This window comes from Mobula birostris, chromosome 25, assembly GCF_030028105.1.
Source record: "Mobula birostris isolate sMobBir1 chromosome 25, sMobBir1.hap1, whole genome shotgun sequence".
NCBI classification, from domain to species: Eukaryota; Metazoa; Chordata; class Chondrichthyes; order Myliobatiformes; family Myliobatidae; genus Mobula; species Mobula birostris.
In genome coordinates, this window is record NC_092394.1 from 57381287 (window position 1) to 57393352 (window position 12066).

The window sequence follows — 12066 nt, forward strand, 5'->3', positions numbered from 1 at the left end:
TAAGGGATGAGGAGAAATGTGGGCCATCCAATTAGGATGGTAGAACTGAGGGGATGTTTATTTGGTGAGGGACACTAAGGTTGGGCTTGGGGCTTTTGTTCGGCGGGTGATGAAGGGAGAAGGCGCTGGGGAGAACTGGTCGTAGGATATGACCTGGTGGGAGATGTGTTTGTTGGAGATGGACTGCGAGCGACGTTCGGAAGGTGGTGTGCGCTTTCACGCAGACCGAGGGCCCAGCGTGCGAGTGAGAGAGACGTTCAAGATGATCTCCAACTTGTGCACATTTGGCTGTTTAATTAGAATAGGCCCTTTTCTTTGTGCTGTTCTTTACTGACCCTTTAGTTAAGATTCATAAATATAATTCCTTTAGTCACATGCAGTGTACTATCTGTTATTTCTTGGCACTGAATTGTAACAGGATAGCAAATTACACTAGAAGCAACACACACAAAAGTTGCTGCAGCACCTCTAGGAAGAGGTACAGTCGACGGTTCAGGCCGAGACCCTTGGTCAGGACCCTTCATGTCGTCCTGATGAGGGTCTCGGCCTGAAACGTCGACTGTACCTCTTCCTAGAGATGCTGCCTGGCCTGCTGCGTTCACCAGCAACTTTTATGTGTGTTGCTTGAAATTCCAACATCTGCAGATTTCCCCGTGTTTGCGTAGCAAATTACACTACTGGGGTTTGAGGTGGGAGAGCCATCTCAGTCTCACGAGTTTGGCGTGATCGGGGAGTGTTTTCCCTAGACTGACTCAGCCAGGCAAGCCAGAGTGTTTCACCTGTAACCAATCCTCAGTCTCCAGTGACCACCTCTTGTTGTCTTGATCTCTGGAGCCTTTCTCTTTAGGCTTTGTCTATATGCAGGTAGTAGGAGTACAGCCAAAAGATCCAACTTGCCAAAATACAGAACTGGGAAGAAATGATAGGCATTCCTTATCAAAGTGTAGCAGAGGTCTAGTGTGTTGGGACCTCTGGTGCAACAGGTTAAGTGCTGGTGATAATTGGGCAGAGTTTTCTCCAAACAGGCCTGGTTAAAGTCACCGACTACAATTTGAAATGCATTGGGATGGGCTGTTTCTTGTTTACAGACAGCATCATGCAGTTTTGCAAGTGCTTGCTTATAATCAGCTGGTGGTGGTATGTATGCTGCGGTCAGGATTGCAGGTGAGAAATCCTGAGGCAGATGGAATGGTCTACATTTAATGATTAGTTGTTCTAAGTCAAGGAAACAAGAAGTTGACGTAACCCTAATGCCCATGCACCAACGAGAATTGACTAGAAAGTATATGCCACCACCTTTTCCTTACCACAAATTGAGATTCGATCCATTCTTGGTTTCTCCATGTTTTGATGGCCAGAATAAACGTGGAAGACATTAAGCACATCTGGAACAAAGCCTTGTTGTCACCTCTGTCACTTGGTTTCACTTTGTAAGAGATAATGACGTTCAAACCCTGCCACAGGTGTTCACTCTTTGCTGATTCATGTTTAGGTTCATTTTGCCACTTCGCTGGTGAGATGGCTTTCCAGAGATCGTACCTGGACCTCGTGTGTCTGACCCTCAGCAGATTGCTGATCTCATGGTTCTTCCAGAGCTTCTGGTTGGCGAAGACTCTGAATGATTTTGTGGGAACTGTCATAATGTAAGTGAGTGGTTGATTGTGCTAACTCAGTGAGCCGAAGGGCCTGTTTCTGTGTTGTATCTTGGTAAGATCAAGTCTGAGACTGGGTGTCTTGCAGCTAGTAAACCCCCCTTTCTACCTATAAGGCACAAATAGGGTACCTGGTGGAATACCCTCCACTTGCCAGGGTGAGAGCTGCTGGAACAAGATTCAAAGCTCGAAGCCAGCCTGCCCTTCACTCCGTCTTCCATACACAGTGTCCATCTACACTTGCACTGCACTAACTTAGCCAGGCTACTCTGACAAGCTCAATCTCTACCACTGAGGACAAGAGCAGAAGGTGCAGGAGAATGTCATAATCTGCAGGTACCTCTCCAAGGTACAGAAAACAGTTACTTGAAAATAACTTGCTAAATCCTGGAACTACCTTCTCAACAGCACTGTGGGAGCACCTTTACCAGAAGGACTTGTTGGATTGAGGAGTAGAATTGTTATTTTTCTTGTAGTTTAACTTTCCTAAGCTTGTTTGTAATTTTATAATCACCAGTACACCTGTTGTGCATATGGGTGATCATAGTCCATAATGAGAATGGTTAGTTTTACCCTGCTGATTATATGTTGTTGCAACAGTGATTTTTCCATTAAACATTTTAAAGTTGTATCTGTATTTTTCTAGAAACATAGGTGTCATGCCACTTGAGAATAGCCATTTATAAGTTAATGATTATCACTGTAATGTTTGGTTATCTTTAGCCTGAGTATGAAATGACCACATTACTCTTTCCTTTGTCTTTTCTTTGTTCTCTGGGCTCCTCTTTGTGTGTTCATGAAGCACTTAATAAAATCTCCCATCCACTGTCACCAAACTCATAGTTCCTCACCTCGCACCTCCCGGTTCTACCTCCAACCCAAGATCTACAAACCCAACTGTCCAGGTAGACCCATTGTTTCTGCCTGCTCCTGCCCCACAGAAATTGTGTCAGCATATCTCAACTCTGCTTTTCCTCTCTGGTTCAGTCCCTTCCTACCTACATCCGCGACACTTCACACGCACTTGATCTTTTTAATGACTTCGAGTTCCCTGATCATCTCATTTTCAATATGGGTGTCTAGTCCCTATACACTTCCATCCCCCATCAAGAGGGTCTTAAAGCTCTCTGCTTCTTTCTGGACAACAGACCCAACCAGTTCCCCTCCACCACCACTCTCCTCCATCTGGCGGAACTGGTTCTCACTCTCAATAATTTCTCCTTCGGCTCCTCTCACTTCTTTCAAGCCCAAGGTGTAGCACTTGGATGGGTCCCAGCTATGCCTGCCTTTTCGTTGGCTGCATAGAACAGCACATGTTCCAAGCCTACACCAGCATTACTCCCCAGCTCTTCCTATCCGACATTGACAGCTGCATTGGTGCTGTTTCCTGCTCACTTGCTTCAACTTTGCCTCCAACTTCCACCCTGTCCTCAAATTTACTTGGACTGTTTCTGACACCTCTCTCCCTTTCGTGATCTCTCTGTCTCCATCTCTGGAGACAGATATCAGCTGAATCTTCAATAAGCCCACGGACTCTCACAGCTACCTGGTCTATTCCCCTTCCCTGTTACTTGTAAAAATGCCATTCTCTTTTCTCAGTTCCTCCATCTCTGCTGCATCTGTTCTTAGGATGGGGCTTTTCATTCCAGAACAACTGAGATGTCCTCCTTCAAAGAAAGGGGCTTCCCTTCCTCCACCATCAACGCCGCCCTCATCTGCATCTCTTCCATTTCGCGCATGTCTGCCCTCACCCCATCCTCCTGGACCCCCCCCCCACCAATCTGGGATAGGGTTCCTCTTGTCCTCACCTACCACCCCACAAGCCTCCAGATCCAGCACATAATTCTCTGTAACTTCTGCCATCTCCAATGGGGTCCCAGCATCAAGCACTTTTTGCTTTCCACAGGGATTGCTCCTTTCATGACTCCGTTGTCCAATCATCCCTCCCCACTGATCTTCCTCCTGGCACTTATCCTTGTAAGCAGAACAACTGCTACACCTGCCCCTACACCTCCTCCTTCACTACAGTCCCAAACAGTCCTTCCAGGTGAGGTGACACTTCACCTGAGAGTCTGTATCCGGTACCCCCAGTGTGGCCTCCTGTATATCTCTGAGACCCAACGTAGATTGGGAGATGGCTTCGTCGAGCGCCTTCACGCTGACCACCATAAAAAGCGGACTTTCCCGGTGGCCACCCATTTCAGTTCTAAATCCCATTCCAATTCCGACATGTCTCCTCTACTGCCAGGATGAGGCCACACTCAGGTTGGAGGAGCAACACCTTATATTCCATCTGCGTAGCCTCCAACCTGATGGCATGAACATCAGTTTCTTGAACTTCCAGTAACTGTCTCCCCTCCTTTCCTTCACCATTCCCTATTCCTGTTTCCCTCTCTCTTTTTCCTCACCTGCCCATCACCTCCCTCTGGTGCTCCTCCCCCTTCTCTTCCTTTTGTGGTCTTTTGTCCTCTCCTATCAGATTCCCACTTCTCCAGCCCAGTATCTCTTTCATCTTACAACTTCCAAGCTCTTTCCTTCACCCCTCCCCCTCCCTCTCCCAGTTTCACCAATTACCTACCACCTTGCACTTCTTCCTCCCATCCCTCCAACCTCTTCCTCCCATCCCTCCAACCTCTTCCTCCTATCCCTCCAACCTCTTCCTCCCATCCCTCCAACTTCTTCCTCCCATCCTTCCAACCTCTTCCTCCCATCCGTCCAACTTCTTCCTCCCATCCCTCCAACCTCTTATTCTGACTTCTCCCCTTCCGTTCCAGTCCCAGTGAAGGGTCTCAGCCTGAAACATCAACTGTTAACTCTTTTCCATAGATGCTACCTGGCCTGCTGAGTTCCTCCAGCATTTTGTGTGTGTTGCTTTGGATTTCCAGCATCTGCAGATATTCTCATGTTTGTGACTTAATAAAACTGTGGGTAATAAGTTTTATACCTCATTCTCAACTTCTGAAGATGTTTTGGGTGACAAAAGCATCAGGATATAACAGACTGTGGTGGCTGAACCCCCCCACCTTCTGAAGTATTGATGGATGGGCAAAGAATGTTTGTTTCCCACCTCCGCTCAGAGGCAAACGCACACACACGCAGGTTGCTTTTTCAGTAAATGAGAACTTTGTGTGATTACAGCTTGATCTCTTGGCTATAAAGGAGATTAGAAACTACTCAAGTTAAATCTAAACTAGCTGCTGCAGTTTTGTAGATGCAGGTGGAACTGGGTTTGTTTTTATTGCTGTACTAATTGCACATTTTGTCCACAATGCACTCTGGTATTGATTTTCCAGCTCCTGTAACAGCTCAGTTACAGTACAAATCCTTTTACCTGTAGCAGTTCAAGGACGTAAATTCATGGTCAAACACAAACAGAAAGTGTTGAAATAGGCAATTAACTGCTGAGTTTCCGGATATGGAAAAGGCAGGTGACTGTTTTGAAAAGATTGTGCATGTTTTATCTTTCTGTTTCATATTTTGGGATCTGAGATCATAATTTATGTTTTTGTCAGTTTTTCTCTCAGCATTCAGCTCACGACAGAAAACAATCCAAATTTGCCCAACCTCTCTTTATAGCAACTATCCACCATTCCAGGCAACGTCCTGCTGAACCAGTTCCTGCCTATTCCCTAAAGTCTCCACATCCTACTTTTAACTGGGTGACCAGAACTGCACATAACACTCCAAATGTGGCCTGATCAAATTTTTGTTGACTTTATTTTTATCTAGTTTGATATAACACGGTAACAGGGCCTTCTGACCCAGCCAGCCTGCACTGCCCAGCTACAAACAGGACCAATGAAACTACTAGCCTCTAGGAAACTGGAGCACCCAGAGGAAACCCACGCAGTCACAGAGACAACATACCAACTCCTTGCAGACACTGTAATCGCTATGCTACCATGTTTTCTACAGCAGCAACATCTTCCCAACTATTATGCTCAGTGGCCTGACTAAAGAAGGCAAGTATGTTATATGCCTTCTTTGTCACCTTCTCCACTTGTGTTGTCTCTTCTGTGGAGCTGTGTGCTTACACCCCAAGATCTCTCAGTGTATGAATGCTTTAAAGGGTCCTGCCATTTACCATGTATGCTCCTGTCATATTTGACCTCCAAAGTGCCCACACCTAACATTAGTCTGGATGAATCTCCATCTGCAATTTATCCGACGACTTTTCTGACTGGATGGGAGGGTTTGGAGGGCTATAGTCCATTACAGGTTGATCTGACTAGGCAGAATAACAGTTTAACATGGACTAGATAGGCCGACGGGCCTTTCTGTGCTGTAGTTCTGTATGACTCTATGTGAGACGCAGACTAAACTCACATTTCAGGGGTGAGAGGTGATCACCTTCACGAGAGTGGCGAGGATCTGGACTGGAGAAAGTGGTGGAAGCAGAGTCACTGACAGCATTTAACAAGCGCCTGGATCACTCAGGCGTGGCAGGTTATGGGCCAAGTGCTAGAAGACGGATGGGTTGGTGGAGAGGTGATGGGCTGAGTGGCCTGATTTCACATTTTGTGATGCTATGCTTGTCTGTTTGGTTGTAGAAGGACAACCAGAGGTAGGCATTAAATGCAAACCATTCTGGCAATGTCCATAACCCTAGAATCATGTTTTTTTCTGAAAACAGCAAGGGTACTTCTCCAGTGTGACGTATTCTGCAGTTCAGTCTGACAGAATTAGTGGAGTGGCGGTGGCGGGGTGTTGTCACTAGCATCTGGAAGGGTACGTTACACCTGCTAGGAACTTCAGGATAAGGAGACAGGAAGTGGAAGACAGTGAGAGCAGTGCAAGGTTCATTGTCTTTTCAATGACTTCCTGTTTCCAAACATTGACATGTTTTGCCCCAGTGGGGGCTATTAAGTTGGTTGCTAGGAAGTTGGTTTACAATAGTCGTGGTCCGTTTTGCACCTGCCCTCCATTCCTGTCTCTGCATGGTGCTTGAACATTGACTTTGAGTTTTCTTTGCCAGCTGGATTCAGATTCTGCCTCTTCAACAGGAAACTCTGGGTCACGGTGGATTTGTAGTACGCTTCACACAAGTGCTAATGGAATCATGAGAAAAGAGCACTGACTTTTAATTGGCTAGAAAATTAAGTTTACATGAACAGTTTGATCTTCCAAACTAAACTGTGAAACGTGCATTCGATAAACATGCTCCTCAGATTCAGGGTACCAGCCAAGTCCGGAGCCTGCAGCCACGTTGGGTTCCAGCACAGGCTGGTATTTACTGAGCCCTGAGGGAGCTGACACCTTGGAACTTTGGATGTGTATTCTGTGAATGGCTTTAACTTGGAAAGCTATTAGGATGAGCTGGGGCATGTGCAGTCTGTTTTCTGTAGGCCGTTTCAGCATACCTGACACACCTGTGGGACCGAGTTATTTGCTGCCACCTCATAGGTGCTCAGCTCAGACTGAGAGCTCCCTGTGGTGGGTGGTCATAGTCTACATGTAGCCCCCACTGGGGCAGAGTGTCCTGTGATTCCCTGGTCCACAACATCATCTTGTTACCTTGCAGAATGTCCTCTGCTGTCTCTGCCTATTACACAGCACCACCCCACCCCCATTATCTGTGGCAGAGCTGACGGTGTCCTGCCTTGTCCACAACATTCCCACGTCAAATATGGGTGTCAAAGGTCAAGTTCAAAGTATTTGTTGTCAAAGTATGTATACTGTATACAACCTTGAGATTCATCTTCTTACGGGCAGCCACAAAAATACACAATAGAGCCCATTAAAAACACACACACATACCAAAGACTGTCCAATATTTGAAATAAAGAACAAATTGTGCAAATAATAAGAAAGTAAACAAATATCACACAGAACGTGAAACACAAGAAGTCCACAGCCACTGAGGCAAGTGCCAATGGCCGCAGGCCATAGCTACAGAAGTGAGTAAACGTCACGGAGTAGTGAGCTGAACACTGCTTTGTCCTTCTCCCTCAGCCTTGATCAAATCACAGACATAGTCATCAGAAAAGGCTGAATAGGCCAATGTTTCTGCTCAGTTTACTGGTTTACCTCTGAATATTTGTCAGTACTTGGGAGATTCAAACCTTGAATAATACCTAGTATGTTAAAAATCAGAAATATCAACATCTACAGCAAAAGAAACAGAATTAACTTTGCACTGGCCTTTCGTCAGCAACAACCCTGGTTCTCATCACATTCTTGATTTTCCTTCTACCTTTCTTTCCTGCCTTCTTCTCGTCCCACCAACCCCCCCCACCCCCACCCCGGCTTTTTTTCCTGCAGCTTGCAAGAAAATACAACCTGGTCGTGGTGTCCCCAATCTTGGAGCGAGATGAGCTTCATGGGGACACTTTGTGGAACACTGCAGTGGTGATTTCAAACTCCGGCAAGATTCTCGGCAAGACCAGAAAAAACCACATTCCCAGGATTGGAGATTTTAACGAGGTAAGAACGGTGAAATGTTAAGCCCTTCACTGTGTGAGCATGATGATGGCAGGAGTATACAGCTGTGTGAATGAATGTACTCCAGTCTCTTTGGCTACTCAATGGCAGCTGTGATTCTGTGGGGTATGATGTACTGAACTGACTAAGTCAGGTTAGGGAGCTCCTGCTCAGTGTTGAGCAGATTGCCTGTGTTCTGGAGAGTTGCAGACATAACCACTGTCCCTGATTCCTGCAGCAGTTTGAAGGTTGAAGGGAACCTCTGGGAATTATGCAGCACTCTTCACATCCCCTAGAAATTTACTCAAATATCTCAAAAGTATTCAGCTCCTTGGCGTTTATTGTCATCTGGGGTAGAACTCCCAGAGATTCAACACCCTTATTGGAATAAGGAGCAGTAATAAACCAAGACAACTGGACTTGCTCTGTTGTCTCGAAGACGTTTCACCACTTCTCCGAGAGGCTTCAGTTCTGATCCACGGTGGGTAGTCTTCCGGCTGATAAACTCTGTGAGTTGTTTAAAGGTAGAGCAATTACATGAGGGTCGTTAGGAGTTGCAGAGGTAATGAGAGGGTCATTAATCTGATGTTTGCATGAATGGAGGGGTGAACGGTTGTGGAGACGCAGGGGTAGAGATGTTGGGACTGCTTTGTAAGTAGCTGATAGGTGGTGTCGTACCCCACCCCCTCTGTTCAGGGATGGGTTTTCCAGTTTGACAAAGATGGCTTCTTTAAACCCTCTTTCAAACCACCTGTCCTCCCTGTCCAAGATGTGCACATTGTTGTCTTCAAAGGAGTGTCCCTTGTCCTTTAGGTGTAGACATACAGCTGTGTCTTGACCTGAGGTGTTAGCCCTCCTATGCTGGGCCATCTGTCTCTGAAGTGGTTGTTTTATCTTGCTGGTGTACAGATCTGTGCCATTCTCATTGTATTGGATAACATATACAATATTGCTCTGTTTATGATTGGGTGTAGGATCCTTGGAGTGGATGAATTTCTGTCTGAGGGTGTTTGTAGGCTTGATCTACAGTGCCAATTGTTTAGGTGCTGGAGCCGTACGAGGGGTGATTGATAAGTTCGTGGCCTAAGGTTATACAGCTCTCGTTACATGCACGTGCAGTTCAACTCTTTTGAGTGATTATGCAGAAAGTTTGAAGTTAATAACTTTTGTGGTATTTCTGTTTCAGATAATTGAAAATTGCTAGGTTTTCTTAAATTGACTCTTTCCACCTTAGACCATGAACTTATCAATCACCCCTCGTATGTCACACACAATTTGTGTACCTGCTCATTTCATGTACTGGGCAACTTCCTTGCCCCATTCATGTAATGAGCAGGTACACAAATTGGGTGTGACATATATACTGTATATTAATAGGGCTTCTTATAATGTCAAGCACTAAACCAAGATGAAAGAAATATATGAATTCCAGAGCTCCACACAAATATAGTGATAGTTAAGACATTAACAAGATTATAGCCTATCACTACATTTCAGTGTATAACTGGTACAATAAAACATATAATACTTAATTTAATAATATGACAGAGTATTGCACGGTTGCACTCACTAATTATCAAGCAACTAAAGAAAAATACGGTAATCATGTATTTTACCAATTTAAAATTAATTACCTACTTACCAAATGCCACCAATGAGAAGTTTCACGATAATTTCCACAAAGGGTCAGGCGTAATATGTGTTCAGGGGTCTGAAGCATCTCTTGACCTGGTGTCATCTGCTGATCTGTGGTACCGCAGCCATGTTGTGACATACAACTCAGGGTTCCACTGAACTGGAGGAGGTCCATGGAGTTTATCAAACATAAGTGCTGATACATGATCTATGAGAATCCTTGTGCGAGTTGTTGTTATTGTCAAGTTCATGTGACTAAATCCTCTCTCACACTCAGCAGTTACTAATAGGAATAACTTGTAAACAGCTCAGTAATGGGCGTAAATCTTGGGGGATGCGACGTCCACGATCCTCCACATAATCTCTGAAGGCATTTATTACAGAGGAAGAAAAAAGCTTAAACCTCTACAGAGAGATGATATTGCAGCTTCTCCATAATTAGGCGGTATTTCAGCAGGCCAGTTATCTTTATCAAGGACATACATTTCATTTAGCAGGGATTTATACATACTTTGAGGTTTAGAAGTTTGAGAACCTTTCAAGTATGTTGCCGTGAACATACAGTGCTGCAAATTGTTTGTAAGACTAGTAAGAAACTGTAGATAATTAATGGAGACAATTTCATTGTTGCTTGTTAAGGTAATTTCTCCAAATTTCCCCTTTTCAACTGCCTCTTGAGCTTCTAGAGTTTTTGTACCAGGTTGCTCTTTCAGTCCATGCAGTGATCTTATGCTCCGTTGGATCAGTTTGTCTGCATAAACAATCATAATAGTACGTTTCTGTAAACACTCTGAAAGTAAACCAAGTTCATGCAACGTGTCATACATTAGAGCTAAGTCCAGTAGAAACTGTTCTGAAGAGAGTCCTAATGTTAATAGTGGTATTTTCCCCACCAGCCACCACCCCGTCTCCCCAACCTCCGCTTCCGTAAAATTCCCTCTATTTAATATGCGGCGGCTGTTAAATTCCCTGCTTGTTTATTTTGACTTTTTTTTACAGAGGTACCGGAGCAGTGCTCCGGTGAGCTCTGGCAGCACTGCACCCCTGACAGTGACCTGGATGACTGAGAACCTTCATAGACATACTCATCTCAATTATTAATCTCTTGCCTGGACATTCCATCCAGACGGAACATTTTCCACAGTCAGCGTGTCTGGTCCTGTCAGAATTCCTCTTTAAATTCTAGTGACTTCCTAGTCAACTCAATCTCTCTTCCAGTCTCCTTGAGTCAGTCTGCACTCCCTCTTGGGCAATTGTACCCTTTCTCAGGCGGGAGACCAGAATTGCACACAGTACTCTATGGTCTTACTAAAGTGATGTATAATTGTAGCAGGACATTCCTCCCAGCATTTTTCTTTTCCCAAGTTACACTGCATCCATAATATTCTTGTGCACTCATTCAATCTGCCAATTGCCTTAAAGCCTCTTTCAATGCTCCTCCAAAACTTTCGATCCCAGTTTTCTGTTGTAAGTTTCCTTAAGAGCCAGGGAAGGCGAAGTGGGGGTGGGGGGAGGGGGGTAGTGGGGATAAACTCCAACTACCTATTAAGTGCTCCAAATAGCCTTTGACAACCAAGTTCAACACCTGGCCTTCACGTCTGGCTTAGCTACTAAGCCTATGGAACTATTTCTGCTGACAGGAGAAAGATCAAAGATGGGTTACTGGCTCCTTAAAACCAGTCACTCCATGTGGAAGGGACTCATCAGCCGTGGTTTGCAGCTCATGTAGGAGAAGGAAAACTCAAATCAAACCTCCACTGCCTTGTGGCTGTATCCACTCAATGGAATAACTGCTGACTGGCAATTACTGGGGCTCCACAGGGGACTGTCTTGTCTCCCTTTCTCTTCACCATCTACACCTCAGACTTCAACTTCTGCACAGAGTCTTGCCATCTTCAGAAGTTTTCGGATGACTCTACCATAGTTGGATGCATCAGCAAGGGAGATGAGGCTGAGTACAGGACTGCGGTGGGAAACTTTGTCACATGGTATGAGCAGAATTATCTGCAGCTTAATGTGAAAAAGACTAAGGAGCTGGTGGTAGACCTGAGGAGAGCTAAGGCACCGGTGACCCCTGTTTCCATCCAGGGGGTCAGTGTGGACATGGTGGAGGATTACAAATACCTGGGGATATGAATTGACAATAAACTGGACTGGTCAAAGAACACTGAGGCTGTCTACAAGAAGGGTCAGAGTCGTCTCTATTTCCTGAGGAGACTGAGGTCCTTTAACATCTGCCGGACGATGCTGAGGATGTTCTATGAGTCTGTGGTGGCCAGTGCTATCATGTTTGCTGTTGTGTGCTGGGGCAGCAGGCTGAGGGTAGCAGACACCAACAGAATCAACAAACTGATTCGTA

The 12066-nt window shown here is 45.3% G+C and overlaps 1 protein-coding gene across 2 annotated transcripts in view; it reads left to right on the forward strand.

Annotated features, from left to right (window-relative positions):
- The window catches only part of upb1 (ureidopropionase, beta), a 187753-nt gene that overhangs the window by 94533 nt on the left and 81154 nt on the right, over positions 1–12066 (forward strand). For both annotated transcript variants that reach the window (XM_072242792.1, XM_072242793.1), the window contains exon 5: positions 7914–8075. In XM_072242792.1, coding sequence (XP_072098893.1) covers positions 7914–8075 — 162 coding nt within the window. The remainder of the gene's footprint in view (positions 1–7913; positions 8076–12066) is intronic.